Source organism: Hylobates moloch, unplaced genomic scaffold, assembly GCF_009828535.3.
Source record: "Hylobates moloch isolate HMO894 unplaced genomic scaffold, HMol_V3 SCAFFOLD_26, whole genome shotgun sequence".
Classification (NCBI taxonomy): Eukaryota; Metazoa; Chordata; class Mammalia; order Primates; family Hylobatidae; genus Hylobates; species Hylobates moloch.
Window position 1 is genome coordinate 4415321 of NW_026652301.1, and position 20862 is coordinate 4436182.

The following is a 20862-nucleotide window of genomic DNA, read 5'->3' on the forward strand; positions in this document are numbered from 1 at the left end:
CAAGAACAAACTCTTTAAATGCAGATAGAACATGAGATACCAGATCAGGTACATTAAACATCAATCGTATGTCTTGTGCTAAAATAGAAAATGTTGCAAAAATAATAGGTTTGCACCAAGGAAATACCATTAGATGGAATATAATTATACTACAGTTAAGTCACACATAGTAAACACTATCTAGATTACAAAATTAGTACATATCAGATGAAAAAAAACTATGATTCATTCAATGAGCTTTGGAAAGTAGACAAGACATAAATAAAAATAATAATTTTCTTTCTTTTAAGGATTGTTCTGTTGTAGGTTTCAGATCTGCAAACTGCAATGTCTGTGTAAACCACAGCCAGCCTCCCCATTCTTTCTTTCCAGTGTCACCCAAGGGCAGATGGAAGATGGAGTGAGACATCCTGATAGCCATGGCCCAAGGAATTGTCATCCTTGAGTTCCCGCTTCTGAGATTCCCCAGAACCGTCATGAGTCCTATCTTGTCCTGAGATGTCATTGCTCAGTTTTTCCTTCAAAGATATGTAGTATTTGTAACATCAATTTGCTTTTAAATTGTCCAGAGTCAATCGAATGTACTCATATATCTAATTGTAATAGATATATGGGTGATCATGGACATGTCGTTTATCTTTCTGGATGTCAGTTTCCTTGTTTATAAAATAGGACTCATAATAATGCCCATCCTAGGGTTCATAGGAGATTATTTGTTTCCTTGCATCATCTAGCACCTTGAGGTCACCTGCATTCCCCATTTTCGAAGCCAACAAGGCAGCATCTGCAGATCTCTCTTTGACCTCTGCCTCCATTGCTACGTCTCCTTCTCTGACCCTGGCTCTCCTTCCTACCCTTCATGAGGACCCTTGGGATTACACTGGGGCCACCTGGATTATCCACGATAATCTCTGTTTCAAGGTCCTTAATTAAAAACCTGTGGCAAGGTCCCTTTTGCCATGTAAAGTAATATATTCACAGGCTTCAGGGATTAGGATGTGGACATCTTTGGGGGGCCATCATTCTGTTTACCACAAATGCCTTCATCATGTTTAGCCTATAAGATTCATGGAGACAGTATCTGCATCTGTAGACCTATTGCAGTATCAGGTGCATGGCGGTCATGAGTTGGTAAATGTTTAACAGGTTCTCCAACAGAAAAAGACCTTGATTTGTGGCATTTGCAACTTCTGTGGTTTAAATACTTTGATCATGGCCAATTTCAAGTTCATGACTTCACTGAATGTGTAACTGGGAAAAGATACACATTTGCACACCACCTGACAGAGATAATGAATCAGGAGTATTCAATCTTTTGGCTTCCATGGACCACATTGGAAGAATAAGAATTGTCTTGGGCCACACATTAAATACGCTATCACTAATGATAGCTGATGAGCTAAAAAAGCAAAGAAACAAAAAACAAATCGCAAATAAATCTTATAATGTTTTCAGAAAGTTTACGAATTTGTGCTGGGCTGCATTCAAAGCTGTCCTGAGCCACATGTGGCCTGTGGGTTGCGGGATGGTCAAGTTTATAATAAATAATCCCAAGGGCATAGATATTAGTGAAATGAAGCAAAATCATTAGGGTGTGATGAGTTTTGAGAATTACTTTTGTTTTTGTTTTAATCTAATTTATTTAATTGTAACCGTATATACATGTACATAAATTATTTTTAAAAAGGCTCTGTTTAACAAATAGCTTACAAACATCCTGAAAATGTAACAATCAGCTCTCACAATTGGCTCCAGCGCACCATTACATGGTAGGGATATATTAATAACAACTATCTGTTGGATGGGTGAATGAGTTAATATATCTAATGACAGTATATTAAAATGTATCTGACTGTTAATCTTTTGACTTTTTTTCTTTTCTTTTTAAAAAATGTCAATCTTTTCTGAAACAGTGCTAAATTTGAAAATAGTATTTATTCCTATTTGAAGATACAATATACTAAATTTGAGCATTACCTTTACTGTGTTCACAGGGCATGACAAAACATTTTAAAGAAGTAAGATTTTGTTCTGAATTATTATCTTTTATTTCCTTTAACGCTTTGGCTATGGTCAGCCTTGAGGAAATTTGTTGATTTAGGAGAGATTCAAGATACTTAACTACTTTCATGAAATGCACACTAGTAGGTTAGATATGAAACAAACATTATGAATACACCTTTATTTTGATTTGGGAATTGTTCCACACTCATAGTACATGAATGACAGTGCATAAATCTCTACTACATTATGGTCAAGTATTAAGATGCAATCTTTGAAATTTGAAATTGAAAAACCTCCTGATAACTTTTATTTATAAGCATAATAATAAATAAAACAAGTTTTAGAAAATATGGAAAGAGAACATTCTATATTTGAGCACTTAAAGTATTTTAACCAAGCACTCTCCATAGTTTTCTTTTTTAAGTGAAAACACCCAACTACTATGTTTGACAACTTTTCTGTCTACTTTACAGCTTCCCGTCAGATCCAAACCACAATAAAGCTTTGTAAGTCACATAAGCTTGACAGTATTAGTCTTTTAGATATTATTCAGAATTAAAAATGTGAATTCCAGGGCACAAAAAAAAGAATGAAAAATTCCAAAATAAGATGACATACAATAGTGGGATAATCAGTGATAAAATATTTGTTGAGAAAGTTCCATAACCAAGTGGAATATGCACATATGGGGAAATCAGAAATAAAATAATTGGCTAGAAAGCTTTTTAGTATATAATATCTTTTTAGTATTCTAAAGTCAATGAGGCTTTTCTTAGTTGCTAATAAAATATTGGCAGAGGAGTTAACAGTTTTCAATAAAGGGTAGGACTATATATCTAAGCATGTGTGGGTCAGAGTTGCTAAATGCAGATATTATGGGAAAAATGTTAGCTAGTGGAAGGAAGAGGATTTCACAGAAAGGGCACATATTCTGTCAAATTACCTTTGTTAAATTAATAAGAAATATGGCAAATGGAATGAATATATACACCTGTTATTCTAAATAAAACAATCTGATTTTTCTGGGGTATATAAGTTGACAAATGTAAGATTTTTTCATTAACTTATATGAAACAAAGTAAATAAACATATTGAGTTTACACTATCGTGGCTTGAAAGCATAAAATCTATGCAGAAATTTTTGGAACCATACTTAATAATTTTTATTGGGATCAAGATTCAGAGCCACGTCAGTGAAGATTGTTTCTGACAGCCATAGTACAAAAACTAGCCTTCCCAGGCAGCACTAATTTCATGATTTACTTACACACTTCCTGTGGTGGAGCTGCTATCAGTGAGAAAAGACCCATTAGTCCTTTCCATCTGGGCCAGTCTGCAAAATAAGAATAAGGAGATTAGACAACGTGGCCATATAGGACACGGTCAATTGGATGTACATCCTTAATCATTTTTAAATTGTCAAAATTCTGACAGAACATGGAAAGATCCAAATCTCCTAACACGACTGTAAAACTAAAACGTTGCATGTTGAGCTACCTTTCTATCACCACTGCCTTAATGCCTGTAGGCCTTTATCTTATGCCATGTTGTAAAGTCTCCTAACTGACCTAATCTTCTAATTGAGCTCCCAGACCTAGGCTCTCCTTAACCCTCTAGTTGGTTTTCATCGAAGTGAGGGTGACATTCTCAAACAAATAAAATGATGTTCCTCTCATAATAAAATCTCTCCATGACTTCCCTTTAACTAAGGACATGATCCAACTCTTCAGTGGCTGGGTTTTTCATTATCAGACCTCAACTTCTGTCTCTTCACTTTCTCATCTATTTCCCTTTCACCTACCTGCAGTTCAGTAAGCAAACCATGCTCTTTCCCAGCTCAATGCTTTTGAGTATATTATTCCATCAGTCCAAGACTTTCCCCTAGAAATTCTAGTTGGCCTAGACCCAGTTCAAATGTTACCATTTTTATGATGCTTGAATTAACCTTTCTAGGCATAGCTAGTTACTAGAACCACAGACACCTAGTATATACCACTTTTCTGAAAGTTTGTGCACACCATCAAGATCAGCCTATATATTACATTATTTATAGACTCTAAAATAAACCCCTATCCTAAAGCATTAGCATAAATTTAATTACATATTGTAATTCATATACACACCATCTCCTGAGAATACCTGCAATCCCACTTTCATTCACTGAAACTTGGTTACAGTATCTAAATCCTGCTTGTACAGTCTTTGGATTCTCATTAGCTGGAGAATCACATTCTGTTCAGGTTTACTTTTCATAGAATATATAGCAGGTGTTTGGTAAAGTGCAAATTGCATCATGAAAATACAAGAGCCCAAATTCCAAATATAATGGAATCATAACTCCTGCAAAACTGAATTCCTTAAATCAAGGTATATTAATGATATTAGATTAATTAGAAATAGATACATTCTGGGTGGCAGTGCAGTGGAGGGCTCTGATCAAAGTTTCTTACCGTGTGGCATATTGTTCTATTCTTGAATGGGTGTCATCATGAAACAGTTGAGGAGATTGCGAGGGGCTTCAAAGGAAAAAAACAAAGCAACAATTTTATGCCCAAATATTGATAGATATTACGATTAGAAATGTTAGGTTACTTAAGTAATGAATTTGCCATGCAAACAAACCACTAGGATTGTTACCCAGAACACAGAAGTATTATTTTAGACCAAGAGTTTAGTAAGACCCCCATGCTAGTACCACTGATCAGAACACCTCTCCTGCACGTGGGCTATGAATACTCACTCATAGTGCTCTGGCCACATACTGATGAGTGTGATAGGACTGCAAAGAGGGGAGAGGGAGACAAAAGTCACAGAACAAACACTTTAGAGCAATTTAAGACAAAAGCAGTGGGGGTGTGGGGAGATTCTCAATTATCTTCCACTCATATATGTGGTTGCCCTGAGAGCCACCATGGGGAAATCAAAAGTAACAGAAGTCACAGTGTATTCTAGAGAAGTCGCTGTGTATTCAAGAGTCTGCAGGGGCCTTTTCACAGATATTACAGGATATTTGTTCCAGGATAGCAAACACATCTTTAAACAGTCATACTGGGGAAAAAAACAGAATGCTCAAAAATAACTCAAAATTATAGAATAATTGTAAAGATAACATTCTATAATATACCAAGGGGGGATGCAATCATATTTTTGTGTTTCCTAGAGAAGCAACTTGGTTAGAAAGATGAAGTTAAAAATGAAACACTACATTATATATTGATGGCAGAGGTGCAATAAAATTAGATTTTTCTGTTCTTCATCTAATTTTAAATGTAAACATTCAAACCCAGATGTACCCAAAGTACCTCAACCTCACAGACCCATTGAACAAACATGCAACCTAGATACCACCCCTAGACCCCACCAAAAACGTCACATCATAAATAACACTGAAGGCAACTTTCTGAGATCATGATACATTTTCTTCAAAAAAAATGTTTTTTAGAAGTTTAAACTATGAATTGGTATAAGAAAACTTGTTCTGCTTGACTCAGGGGCTTGTGTCTGGAGCCAGATCATTCAGTGTCACTCTCAATGCTGGTGATATTGCATACTGCCTAGGAATTCCCAAGTCTCCATGAAATACTTTTGAAAACAACTGATCCTAATTAAAAGCTAGTTTCAACCCTAGCTTTTTGAGGAGGAAGGAGAGTAAATGAATGCAGAAAATTTAAAGTACAAAGAAAATTAGCTATTTAATTAAATAAAGTCTGCAAAAGCTAATAGTGTTTGAAACAAAATTATTCCAAAACTCCTTGATTCTCCTATTTCTATTGTACATGCCTACTTAGAAAAAGAAAGTAGATATGTATAATGCCTACTTTTCTCATCATCTCCTATAGTGAAGTGCAGGTTGATGCCTGCACAGCAAAGACTTTTGAGCATTAACTTATTGAGATGAAAAACTAAGACTCTTCAGATCTATTTTCAGAACCAGGCATTTATCCACACTGTTTGTCAGAATATCTATACTGTCAGTAAACTTAATTTATATATGTGTAAAATAGAGACAATAACAATAAAACAACACAGTGTTAGTCAATACTATTTCCACGTCACTGTTCTTCATTAACCCTGAAATACGTTAAATGTCAGGTGAATGATATGCTATATACTTTCTAAAAACAGTAACTGCTTAAGAGATTATTTCCAAAATTCAAGTTAGCAAAACATATGCCATGAACTTCAAATAGAAGAAAAGTGTGTATTTTTTTTTTTTTTTTTTTTTGTCTTAATCAACCTTGGAAAGGCTCTGTCAAATTGCTTGACTGGTTCTTGCTAACTTAATTCAGTTAGCACAAAAGTGATCCACGACCTAAGATGAGAATGGCAAGGGTAGAGAGCTAAACTGAAGGGTTTTTCAAGTTTTGTTATATATTTGAAAAATTTCTAAAAAAAGAAATAGAGATAAAAAAGTCAAACCTTGGGCTTCATTGACCAGAGAATTTTGATTTGTAGAAAAAAAAGATTAAATGATAAGCTTTTTCATTTAATTGTGAAAGGAGAAAATAAGAAACTGCACAGTTACAACCTATCATTAAAAAGGCTTGGAAATAAGACCAATGTGTGTGTTAGCCCAGGCTTCAGAATGCAGCCTATCCCTGCTCTCCAGCATGGGGGCTAAACAGGTGATTTTGTCAATCACACACTAATATTCCAGAAATCAGACTCTACTACAAATATTTAGATATTATATGAAATGTAACCCAGGCCAGGCTCAGTAGCTTGTGCCTGTAATCCTAGCAGTTTGGAAAGCTGAGACAAGAGAATCACTTAGTATCATGTAAAATGTAACCCAGGCCAGGCTCAGTGGCTTATACATATAATCTCAGCACTTTGGGAGGCTGAGGCAGGAGGATCACTTGAGCCCAGGTGTCTGCGGCCAGCCTTGGTAACATAATGAGACTCCATCTCCACAAAAAATAAACACATTAGCTGTGTGTGGTGTCATGATGACTATAGTCTCAGCTTCTTGGGAGGCTGAAAATTTTATCCAGAAGTTTAATTTACAAACTGATACAAGAAAACGTGTTCTAGGCCGGGCGCGGTGGCTCACACTTGTAATCCCAGCACTTTGGGAGGCCGAGGTGGGCAGATCACGAGGTCAGGAGATCGAGACCACAGTGAAACCCCGTCTCTACTAAAAATACAAAAAATTAGCCGGGCGTGGTGGCGGGCACCTGTAGTCCCAGCTACTTGGAGAGGCTGAGGCAGGAGAATGGTGTGAACCCAGGAGGCGGAGCTTGCAGTGAGCCGAGATAGCGCCACTGCACTCCAGCCTGGGCGACAGAGCAGTAAAAAAAAAAAAAAAAGAAAACGTGTTCTGCTTGACTCACAGGTTTGTGTCTGGGGCCAGATCATTCAGTGTTGTTCTTAACTCTGGGGGGACACCCCCCCCAACTTCGCATACTGCCTAGGAATTCCCAAGGAGGAATGCTTGAGCCTGGGAGGTCGAGGCTGCAATGAGACAGTGAGCTGTGATTGTGCCACTGCACTCTAGCTTGGGAAACAGAACTGGACCTCGTCTCAAAAAAAAATATATATATATATATATATAATATTATATTAATATATATACACACATATATATACATATTTGTATATATATAAAATATGTGTGTGTATGTATATATATATATATATAAATTGTTTTATATATAAAACCCAGACTTTGAAGAACTTAGTGACCCTTTTAGTGCCTTAAATTGTCATTAGACTCTTCCTTGTTCTTTGTCTTCTGCCTTCTTCAATCCATTTGCCCCAGAGCAGGGTAAGTGGGATCCCTGCTGCTTTTACTTAAAGACCCCCAAAGGCTCCCCACTGCTCTCAGAATGAACTCCAAACACTTTGGCATGGCTTAGAAGGTCCTTCATTATATGGTTCCATCTTTTCTCTCCACTGCCATTTCTTGCCACTGTGCTAGTTTTCCACCCCTGTTTCTGAAACTGTCTTGCCTCCAAGCTTTTGAAAATGCTTCCTTGGACCAGAAACTCTCCCTCTCAACCTCCCACATCAAACACACAACACTTAGCCCTATTAATCTTTCAGGTCTCAACTTAGCTGTCATACTTCCTTCCAGTCGGGTGTTAACTGCAACTGTAGTTAAACTTATATTGTATTTGTTTCTTGCTATAGCAAAGGCTTTAAAAAAATCTTTAAATTCATTTATTCCCCTTAAACCAATACCAGGGAGAGATGTCTATTTTACCTTTTTTAATCTTTAGGGAAACCAACCTATCTCTTTAGCCAATAATAATTCTCACAACTCTTGAATTACTTTTGCTACTATTTTAGCTTGTTCCTCAGGTTTATTTTCAATGGAGTATTCTTTAATCAAACTCTACTCATTTATTGATTTATTTTCTGAAAAATTTTACATAGTTATAAAATTAATCGAATAAACCTTAGCATGGATTTGTTTACTCCCTTTTAGTAATAACTCATTTTCCCCATAAATCCCCTCCTCCATGCATGCATGTGTAATTACTGGGCAGAGGATAAAACGTTGTATTTTGCAAGGATGAAAAAGAAAGAAGCAAAAGAAAATTCTAATTAGCTTCATAAATAACTTCAACACATTTGCCACTTCGCTGGTTTTTCTCCAATGTTCTCCTCCCACAAATAGGAGAATAAACAAAATCAAACTTTTTTATTACCCACTCACATAAATTGTTACACCAGAAGATTAAGCGGCCCTGTACTAGAAAGGGCTCAGCCGAAAAGTGAACTATATCAAATCCTGAGAGCTTGGTCTAGGATTAAAAAAAGAAAACCTGCCCACTATATCCAGTAGTTCATAAACCTTTCCAATAAGGATCTTGGAGCATCTGATGCAGGCTTACACTCCTTCCTTTTTTTCTCTTGTTTTCCTCTCACTAAAAATGACCATAAATTCATTTTCAATTGAATGAATTGAGGAGAGGCATTTTCAGAATTACACCCCAAAATCACAGTACAAAATTATTTGGCATGCTTTACTTTTAATTTTTGCCTAATAGAGTCACTCAGAATAGGATGACTGACACCAATGATTATTTTGACATTGAAAGGCAAATTAAAAATGTTTTAAAGGAGTATAAAACATGCATCTATCTGCATGGTTCCTGTAAAGGGTGTAGATATTTGTGATGCAAAATGCCAATGGTTTAGCAAAAGATTAAAAGGCACATTGCTTAGTTCAAACCTATCAAATTATCCCGTAAATTAAAGCACCAAGTAATAATTCTGTGCCTCAGAATTATCCATTCCAAAGGTTAATAGGATGGGACACAAAAAAAAGTACAATTTTGTCTTTATCCTAAGGCATCAGCACAGTTAAACATATATTAGATACTAAGACAAATAAGAATCTATTATCACACAACCTTTTGAAGGAAGGGACAAAAACATACCCACGAATCAAAAAGAGGACCAAAGGTCTACTGTTCCTGAATGTATTCGAATAGCTCTCTTTCAATTGAAATTGCTTTACTAAAACTTTTTCTAAATTGTACTATGCAAAAGAATGTTTAGAAAGACATAGATCTTAATTGTACACGGTTTGATATCAAGTGTAAAGAATATATCTTAAGTGTACACAGTTTGATATCAAGCATAGTAATCATGAAGTTGAAATTTTTTCTTACATTCTGTATGTGTATGTGTTATACATGGACCTATCTAAATATGCATTTGCATTGTATTTCTTTCTGCATACACACACATGACATTACCTATAGAGGGAAAAAGGTATCTCCTATGCTTTGGCTTTGGTCTTTCTTCTATTTCTTAGCCATTCCACAAATAAAAGAGATAAACTGGTACATAAATTTAGCAAAGTTTGAGGTCTACAGGGATTTTTAAAAATCTATTTTGGTCTGCAGACCAAATACTGTATTCTTCTATTTCGACATGTTTGAGACATTGACTATCACAATGCACTAAAATATTACTATTCCCTGATTTTCTCTCATGTACAAAATAAAATGAAATATGAATTTGAAGGTTAAAGTTTCATTTCACAAAAATTGCACTTGACATTTTTTGTACTTCTTATTACAATTTTCTCTATTTTTTATAAAGTAGAAAACTTCACACTTTTGAGTTTCTCTTCTCTAGTCATCTGAGATGGTGTCTTTCTCTGATTAGAACTTCATTATGCTATACAACTAGGCACTGTGTTGATGATTAGTAATAAAAGTTCATTTTCCCCAAGATTCAACCACAAGAAAATGGCCTTAGCAGGAATATTTATGCTGTCATATGAAAAAGCAATTCAAAGATCTAAAATCTATCTATTTTGATCTTAACACATAATTGTTTAGTACCTTAAAATTATTTCTTTGCATTTTTTCTGGGTCATTAAAAAACATTTTTTTCTTTTCACTTCAGGCCATAAATTCTTATTCCCTTTGCTTTATAATCACATAGTAATTTCACCATCTTGAAACTTTCATCTATGCTAAGCAACTCAAATTATACACTTGGAATAAATTTTTTCTATTTTATGTAATATATAAAGCTATCTCAGTTTGCTGTCTTGTCAATAAAAAATAGATTAGAAACATAATGTGACATTTTAGAATTTTAGCATAAATATCTGAATCAACAGAGTAAGTATTATTAATAAATTTATATTAAAGAGATGCAAAAAGAGTATAAAACATACTCTGAGAAACAGTAAAACACCCCCCATAAGGGGAAAAAAAGGAAAATAAATAAAAGAATTAAAGACTATATAATGCCATAATTTAAGTATTTTTAAAAAGAGATGAGCAACAAAAGAGATAACCAGTGTGTATTAAGGTTGACATATTAATACATATTTTCAAAGTTTAAAGACACGTGCAAAGTTAAAATTGAAATTTTTTCTATTTTATGTAATATATAAAGCTATCTCAGTTTGCTGTCTTCATTTTCAATAAAAATAGATTAGAATCATAATGTGATATTTTAGAATTTTAGCATAAATATCTGAATCAACAGATTAAGTATTATTAATAAATTTATATTACATATATGCAAAAAGAGTATAAAACATATTCTGAGAAATAGTAAAACACCACCCATAAGGGGAAAAAAAGGAAAAGAAAGAAAGAAAGAAAGAGAAAGAAAGAAAGAAAGAAAGACTATATAATGCTACACTTTAAGTATTTTTAAAAAGAAAAGAGATGACCAACAAAAGAGATGACCAGTGTGTATTAAGGCTGACATATTAATATATATTTTTAAAATTTAAGGACATGTGCAAGGTTAAAATTGAAATTTTGGCTGTGACATTGTCAAAAAATAGTAAAAATTCATGTTGTGAAGACTGATTCTAAGTTTAATTTACCTCCTCTAAAATGTAATTGGTATTAAACAATTTCTCGTGTTACTAACATAAAAAAGACAACATCAGATATAAATGTTCACACTAGATTTAATATTAAAATCAAACTTACGTCTCTAAGTTGTCACCTTCAAGAACTGTCTGGACAGGCAGGTAACCAAGTCGAGGGTGTTTGGCAAAGTACTTCTTTGACCTGAACTTGTTCTTAAGCACCTTTGTAAAGTCTCGTACATCTTCCCCAGACGTTGTCTATAAGGTTGAAAACAATTACACTTCTCTCAGTAAAACGGAAGGCAATAACTATCTATAACAAAATCAGAGCAGATGTAAATTGATGCAATTAAATGTCAACAGTTTTGGTAGTTTTATGCATTTTTGAAATAAAGCACAGTCTCATGAAAACACTTGCCAATAAGAACTCATCACTAAATATATCCAGTGACAAGTTTATAATTTTTCATTCTCTGTTGAAAATAAACCATAACTAGTTCATTTCCCCAATATTTTAAAACTTGGGCCAAAAAGTAAAATTAGTTTTGAAATTTTTCCAAACTATTGGCTGGTTCTTATTACTAAAAAAATTTTCAATTTGCTATTAATTTAGTGATGACAGAGTATTGTGGCTATTATATGGTTTTAACCAAGCTGAGTTAATGGAAATTAGCCACAGAGGCGATGCTGGCTACACACAAACCAGCATATATTCTAGTGGGGAAAAAGACAAGACAATAAATAAGAGAGAAAGAGCAGGGCCATATTGGTGCTCTGTTTGGGAAGGAATACTGTCGATTTCTTTGTCCTTTCCCAACTAGGTAGACCTATAATTATTTTACCTGAACTACATTTTTAATAGTGCTATAAAATGTCACTGTTCCATTAGGTATTTTTAAATGATTCATTTGATAATCATTTAGGGAGATATGGACTAACACTACCCCAACCCCACCCACCCCATCATCCTATCCCATGAACTATTGTTCTCCAAGCCCCAGTTTTCTACTGTATATCACAATTCTAGTTTCTATTTGCAATACAGATATCAACTGCAATCCTTCTGAAGATGCATTTAAAATATTTACATTATCTGCATAGAACTTAATGAAGCCCATGATCCTCTGGCTCCAACTTGGCTGCTCAACCTACCACTCATTATACCTCACTCCCTCTTCTTAGAGACAGAAAGAGAGAGGGAGGAGGAGGGGGAGGAGGAGGAGGAGGAGGAAGAGGGGAAGGAGAGAGAAACTTTCTTGTAATCACAGACACTGAGTGATAAGTATATTTGCTTACCTGCTGCCTGCTCCCTGTCCCTGCCCTTCAGCTTTTCCTTCACAACATGCATGCCCAGGACTCACAGAAACTTGTTTTGCAGACAGAAACTTTTTTTATTTTTTTGAGACAGAGTCTCACTCTGTCACCCAAGCTGGTATGCAATGGCGCGATCTCAGCTCACTGCAACCTCTGCCTCACAGGTTCAGGCAATTCTCGTGCCTCAGCCTCCTGAGTAGCTGGGACTACAGGTGCGCACCACCACATCTGGCTAATTTTTGTATTTTTAGTAGATGGGGTTTCACCATGTTGGCCAGGCTGGTCTCAAACTCCTGACCTCAAGTGATTCACCTGTCTCAGATTCCCAAAGTGCTGGGATTACAGGTATGAGCCACCGCACCCAGACAAAAATTAAAAAAAAAAAACAAAAAAAAGATTTTTGAAAACAACTAAGTTCTGAGTCAACCCTTATATAGTTTTGCCACTTTTTATCCATTCCCATTCTATCAAAACATGTCTGCTTCTAGTAAATAATTAAGGGAACTTTTGATTCTTCGGCTTGCAAAGCAGAGATGAGGCAAGATTAAGCCGCAGCTACTTATCATGTAAAATTCATCAGTTTTTACATTGACAAAACAAACAACCTGCAACAAGATGCCAGCCCCATGCTATCACCAGGCCTTGCCATCAGATTCACAATGACCAATCTTTTCCTGAATAACTGAATATTAACTACATAATGATCTGCAGTTATATGGATATAGGGCTTCCCAAATGCATAGCAAAAGTGCAGAAGAAAAAGCTATTTATGAAAAGAAAAAGAATTCAAGGAAACCCTGTGGAGGAAAAAGGGTTGTTATAAGATCTGACGGTTTGAGAGTATTCAGCTCTTACCAGGCAGAAAAGGAAAAAAAAAAACAGATTGTATTTGGGAGCAAATAAGGAAACTTTTAGAGAAGCAATATCTGGGTCTCAGAACAAAGCCAAAATGATATATCATCTACTATAAACGATTTTCACATCTTTTGCAATGGTTATCACAACTGCAGATAATTTAGTTTAGAGATATGCTTAACCTAAATGTCTTGGTAAGGAAGGAAAAAAAGAAGTTTCCATAATAGAAATGCATAAAGAGGACCTGTGTGTAAGAATAAGCATTTATGACCCAATTTATTTCTTTGTCTGTTCTTAGTACACTGTTAATATAGAGAGAAATACTTAATGAGCAATGGACTCCAGCTTTTACTTGAGAGTAAACTCCATACCTAGCAATGTAAAAGTTTTGATCTCTTAGGCCAGTGGTTTTCAAGCCATATCCAGGTCTTCAGTTCACAGCCCTGAGTGGAGTGAGTGGGTGGGATAAAAGGCCAGATGGGCAAGGCATCAGGCCCCTTACCCAGTGTGCCTCAGAAAGGGTATGGTACAGTTTACACTTCAGTGGTTTTCAGTGAATTCATAAAGTTAAAAAAAAATCACCACTATCTAATTACAGGTCATTTTCATCACCCGAAAGAGAAACTCTGTACCCATGATCCTTCTCCTCCCACAACCCATGGCAAGCATTAATCTATTTTCTCTATGAATCTGCTTATTCTGGACATTTCATATAAACAAATTAATATAATATATGGTCTTTTATGACTTGCTTCTTTTACTTAGCATCAGTTCTTCTAGTTTATCTATATTTGAGTTCCAACACGAACTCTTGCTTGTGAAAAAAAGACACATTATTCAAAAGTGCCAGTCCAATTCCACAGCATACATTCTTTAGCTAAATATTTTCAAGACATGAAAGACCAAAGCAAAACCAACCAATAAACAAAAACAACCCCTTTCTATCCCATGCACAAAATAATCAACAAACAACTACTTGCTCTCCCAAAAAGTTATAGTAGTTACTGAAATCAGTTTCTAGTAACACTCATGTTTACATGTTTTTAAAAGTTAGTACACACTCACATAGAAATAGCTTATTTTTATTTCCTTGAGGAAAAGCTAGCACAAAGAGTTGTAATCTAAGAGCATTAACTCACTATTGCCATACACTTTATGCAATATTAAAAGAAAAAGTGAAAAGTAATTCATCCCAAGGAATTAGGGATTATATTCAGGTTATCAGAGTGTAATTCTTCAGCTGGGATAGAGCCAATAAAGTGAATTTAACCCATTTTGCACCAAAAATGTTAAAACATTTATACTTTGTCCGATTTTTATTATATAATGGTAGTACCTAATATTTCTCTATTTTAAAATGCTAAAGTAATGGTTTGGTTTAGAAAAAAAGAAAAAGAAAGAAAAAAGAGAACCACCCACTTACCATAATAAATATAACCAAACTCAACTCTATCTTTACACTAGGTATAATACATTTTTCTTTTTTTTTAAGCAAATAACTTTTGATATTATGATAGAAATATAAAATTGAAAGGAACAATCATTACTACACAAATTATCCAACATTTTAAATGCATTTCTTGGAAGATTCGGTTTCTGTTTATTTCTGTAAGAAAAGAACAGATTTTGCAGATCCCATTAGATCAAACACAAGGGTAACATGTTAGCATCGGACCTTGTACCTTATAAATCGCTTTCCTTCAATCTCATTTAACCATCATGGCCTCTGAGGAGATTATCACCAGGTTTCTGAAGCCTAAGTAAACTCACACTAAGCCTTTGATGGACTCCAACCAAGTTCAGTAAGGAAAAAAAATGTTCTTGAAAATCTGAGTCTTTTTATAAGACTACGTCATTGCTTCTAGAAAAATGGAACTGTTTTAAGTTTTGAAAGAGAAAGAATCCATAGCCATTGACTAAAATATCGAATATTGCATCCTAAATTTTTCCTTCATTTTAAATAAAGTACTGGTTAGATGCCATGTGGTTGGTTTTTTAAAAAATTATATTAAAATGTCATTTTCTAAATAGGCTGGATGCAGTGGCTCACACCTGTAATGCCAGCACTTTGGGAGGCAAAGGAGGGCAGATTGCTTCAACTCAGGAGTTCGAGACCAGCCTGGGCAACACGGCAAAACCCCATCTCTATTTAAAAAATAAAAAAAGAAAAAAAAAGAAAAAGTTAGGCATGACAGCACGTGCCTGCAGTCCCAGCTACTTAAAAAAGATTTAAATGGTGTATATAACACGTTTGGTATAAGTACAACTAGAAAGAAAAATAAAATATACATGAAGGAATAAAAATAAAATAAAAATTGCCAGCTATTTGACCATCCAGAGATAGCCATTTGTAAAATTTTGGTGACTAGACTGATTTATTTTTATAATTCTTTTTATTTTAAAGTCAAACAAAATATATACACAGAAAAATGTATGGCTTAATGAAATATTATCAGTCGGAAAACAGAACACTGCTGCACATTCGAGAAGCCCCTCCCAGGCACAACGCTCTTCCCCTCTCTATTTTACCATCAACTTCATTTTTTGAAGTAGTACATAACTTGAATTATGTTTTAAAAATAGTTTTAACACTCCAATGTCTATCCTTAATTGGTTTTGCTCATTAAAAAAAAAATCTGATATATTTTAAATCACTTTTAACTTACAGGTCCCTCCTCCACACCTGCCATTTCCCTACAGTTTGTCTGTTGCAAAACTCAGACAATTTGACCTGCAGAGTTTTCCAGAGTCTGGATTTTACAGAATGTCTATTTTTGGTACAGTTCAACACTTTCATCTGTCCTCTTGATAACCTCCTACAAATCTGCAACTTGATCCAGATAATGCATCAGACTTTTGTCAAGACAATTAGTGGTATTTGGCAGTGTTATAGGAGGCACATAATAGCTGTCATCTCTCTTATGTGATCTTAGCAGCTGTTCATGCTAAGTGTCCGTATCCATTCATTGGGAATTGCAAAACGGTGTCATTCTATCATTCATTTTTCATTTATTACTTGGAATACTTTGTGATGGTTAATATTGAGTGTCAACTTGATTGGATTGAGGGATGCAAAGTACTGTTCCTGGGTGTGTCTGTGAGGGTGTTGCCAAAGGAGATTAATATTTGAGTCAGTGGACTGGGAGAGGCAGTTACACCCTCAAACTGGGTGGGTACCATCTAATCACTGGGCACCATCTAATCACCTGCCAGTACAGCTAGAATAAAGCAGACAGGAGAAGATGGAAGAGCAGACTTGCTGAGTCTTCTGGCCTTCATCTTTTTCCGTGCTGGAAGCTTTCTGCCCTCGAACATAAACTCCAACTTCTTCAACTTTTGGACTGTTAGACCAGTGGTTTGCCAGGGGCTCTTGGGCCTTCGGCCACAGACTGAAGGCTGCACTGTCAGCTTCCCTACTTTTGAGGTTTGGGTACTCGAACTGGCTTCCTTGCTCTTCAGCTTGCAGACAGCCTACTGTAGGACTTCACCTTGTGATCATGTGAGTCAATACTCCTTAATAAACTCCCTTTCATATACACATCTATCCTATTAGCTCTGACCCTCTAGAGAACCCTGCCTAATACAAACTTTTATAAAGAAACATCACCACGTCTAACACTTAGGTACTCTGTGGTACAGTTCATTTAGAAAAGTCAGGATAAATGTTTGACTGTGTTGACTAATTTTCAATATCATGAAATGGTTTCCTATCATTTTCCAAAGATGTTCAATGCTTTTGTTCACTTTAAATATCATGAGGAACTCAAAGATTTTAATGTATTTGATGGGGTTCAATCTATTGCAATTCTCATTACTGAAGGTCAAGTTCAGTTGGCAACTTTTAATGTGACTCTAACAGTCTTCAACAGCTTCCTTATTAGCTACTATTACAAGATGTTCCAAGCACACCTTTTAGGGCTTTTCAGTGTTAACAGGCTTTTTCTTTGCACGGAGCTGGGAAATATGCATTTGAAGGTAAAATTTATCTTGAAGTTACATTGATGATTCCAATTCAAATTTCTGATTTAAATTAACTTGCTTTCTAATACACCTCTATCTCCTTTTTTCAAAACCAAAAATCTGGTTCTCAAGGACACAAGAGATAATAGACCTAGACAATCCCATAATTATTCATTTGCTTTTTATCATATTACATACATAATAGTCTTAGAACACTAATACCAATACTACCACCCATATGATTAGTGAAAACATTAAAATATAGATTTACTTTTCTATTTTCCTCCCATTCATAAGGTAGTTACACTGGCATGCTTTATTTGTAGTGATATAATTTTGTTCCTTATCTCTTTTTCTTAAAATTGCTTTATATGAGATTTGGTCTTGATACTTTTGTTGCTCATTTTTTTTTTTTTTTTGGTTGTACAATTAATTTTCCTAAACTTTTATAATGAAGTGAGGTTGGGGAAAGCTTTTCTAACTTCACAGAGATTCCTCTTCTTTTGCTTTTGTGTAGTATTTACAATTACAGTACGTGTCTCAATCTATTCAGTCTGCTATAACAGAATACTATAGACTGAGCAGCTTAAATAAAACAGCAGAGATTTATCTCTCACAGTTCTGGAGACTGGTAAGTCCAAGATCAAAGGATTGGCAGATTTGTTGTCCAGTGAGTCTGCTTCCTGGCTCATACACAGCCGTCTTCTCACTGTGTCCTCCCATGGTGGAAGGGAAGAGAGAGCTCTCTGGGGTCACTTTTATGAATGCACTAATTTCATTCATGACAGCTCCATCCTCGTGACCTAATCACTTCCAAAGCCCCATCTCCTAACACTATCACACTAGGGATTAGATTTCAACCCATGAATTTTTGGGAGACATAAACATTCCATTCATAGCAGTACTTGAGTTTGGGACTTTCTGGTCTTGTTCCCCCATACCCTCTACCAGCACACAGGCACATTTTGGACTAGGCCCTCTCCTTTCATTTCTGTTGCCTTAAGATGCTCCATATTGATTCTATTCCCAGAGGTTTTGCTCAGTGTGAGACCTTCCTTCTAGAAGGAAGCTCTGATGGGTCCAGTCTGAGAGCTCACAGCAGGCAAGAGCATTCTAGAAATGTCACGCCTTTTTACCCTAGTCTCTGTGCATGGCGAAACCCTTCCAGGTTTAGCTCTGCTCTCAAGCCAGCTTTCCATTAAATATCTGTTGCCTATTTTGGGGGCTATCCAGTTCTTAGGCACCCTCACTTCCTTTTCTTTCATCTCATACAGGCAGTGATGTCTTGTACGTTTTGTGGCTGGTGGTGGCTTATCGCCACCTGGATTTATTTTGGATCTCTCTTGTCATCTAGTTTGGTTGCAAGCGCTGCACATTTTAGTTTTGCTGTCTAGTTATTCCCTTTACAAATGTCTCTTTATGAATGTAATTACTTTACAAATGGAAGGAAAATGGCAAAGGCAAAAGACATGGAGAAACTCTGGGCCGGGCATGGTGGCTCATGCCTGTAATCCCAGCACTTTGGGAGGCCGAGGCCGGCAGATCACAAGGTCAGGAGATCGAGACCACCTGGCTAACACAGTGAAACCCCGTCTCTACTAAAAATTCAAAAATTAGCTTGGTGTGGTGGCACATGCCTGTAATCCCAGCTACTCAGGAGGCTAAGGCAGGAGAATCACTTGAATCCGGGAGGCGGAGGTTGTAGTGAGCCAAGATTGCGCCATTGCACTCCAGCTTGGGCAACAAGAGCGAAACTCCCTCTCAAAAAAAAAAAACCCAACAACAACATAAAAACTCTGATGCCATGCTACCACCATCTTCCCCAGATGCCTCTGGACTGATTTTCAACAAGCACATAAAAATTCACATATACAAATTAGGGCTGTCCTTGAAATTGTCATTTTTGGAAAGCTAATGATGGTGACTCACTGTGAAAAACATTTTAGAACTGAACCTACACAGATAAGTAGGCATGTGAATTCTGAAAATGTACTTTACTCCACTGTACTGCTAATAAGTCGCCGTAAGACAATGAAAAATTACCTGTATAATAAGAATTAATCAATTTTTTACTTATTCCCCATCAACTAATATAAATGAATAAATAAAATATGGAAACTATCACTGAATTATAAAATGTACCCTGTGATACATCTATCTGTAGCAAAACCCTAAAGAAAATCACTTGTAAGGTGAAATCAAATAATTTTTTACTTTTGAGATTGTATTTTACCAACCAAAATAGTTAGGAAATTTTAAATTTTCTTCTATTTTATCCTTGATAGAGAACAAATATAGATATTGCACATGGAACATAATTTAGAGTTACTCTATCTTTTGCTTGAGTTTGTATATCTCTATATGAATGCATGTGTATCCCTCTATATGTCCCTGTTCATATTGCAAACTGTACAATCTTACTTTATGCTGAAATCTATGCATTACTGAACTTCAAAAGCATTAATATATGGCTGAAAGTTCCGTTTTCACTAATACGTACCACAAGAAGCAGCAAGGATAAAGTACAGAACAATCTAGAATGTAGAAAAGCTAACCCCCCCCACCCAGTATTCATAATCAAGTGATCCTTGAATAAATGGCTTTACTAGGTCAGCTCAAAGGACTCTTACTATTATCCCCAAGACCCACAAAGCAACACACAAACGGAAGCTATTTACAATACTACCAAATAACCTGAATCCCATAACACATAACTTCTAATTACCAATTTAAACAAAATAAGATAAAGAACCACAAATAAAGAAACAAAACAAAACAAAAAATATTTGTTTTAATTCTCCCAACAACTTTTTTTTGGGGGGGTCACTTCTTAACTTGAGATATCAGTATTAACTAATTCCTTAATGCTCCAAACAGTGGATTTAAACTGTTAATTACAAATATGAATAAATTACAGACAGAGGAAAACAAGGATTTACAAAGAGGTAAATCAAGGTTATATATAAAAAAAAAAACAGTCATTTGGCACGCAGGCAGAATAATTAAACGTTATCATTTGGATCATGCACAAGTGCTAAAATCATTGTTGAACAGCACCCTCATTAGCAAAAGTTACTTCTTAAATATAGAAATCAGTAGTCCCAACTGGTATATGCATACTGCTAAGCGGTACATTTCATTATCACAAGACTTATTTTAAAGACATTCTTAACAGGTTTTTTTTTTAACTATAAAACAACCTCTGAATTTTTATTTAAGTTTCAATGATTTCAACAAGTTGAAATTCAGACACATTTGAATGCCATGGATAGGATGCAATCAGTAAGAAAAGCTCAGATTTTCAAGTCCTAATGAAAAAATATGAAGCTAAAAAAATTAGCATTAGCAGAATCACCAAAGAGTCAAGAATCAGTAGGATAATAAGTCATCCAAAGTAAAATGGATTTTGCCCAAACCTCACCTTAAAAGTT

At 35.4% G+C, this 20862-nt stretch overlaps 1 protein-coding gene across 7 annotated transcripts in view; it reads right to left on the reverse strand.

Moving 5' to 3' along the window:
* The window catches only part of LOC116463116 (utrophin-like), a 572404-nt gene that overhangs the window by 19408 nt on the left and 532134 nt on the right, over positions 1 to 20862 (reverse strand). For 6 of the 7 annotated variants that reach the window (XM_058434468.1, XM_032146075.2, XM_058434467.1 and 3 more), the window contains 4 exons: positions 11424 to 11560; positions 4745 to 4783; positions 4455 to 4520; positions 3272 to 3337 (listed from right to left, as the gene is read on the reverse strand). In XM_058434468.1, coding sequence (XP_058290451.1) covers positions 3272 to 3337; positions 4455 to 4520; positions 4745 to 4783; positions 11424 to 11560 — 308 coding nt within the window. The remainder of the gene's footprint in view (positions 1 to 3271; positions 3338 to 4454; positions 4521 to 4744; positions 4784 to 11423; positions 11561 to 20862) is intronic. The other variant, XM_032146078.2, reaches the window with a different exon arrangement.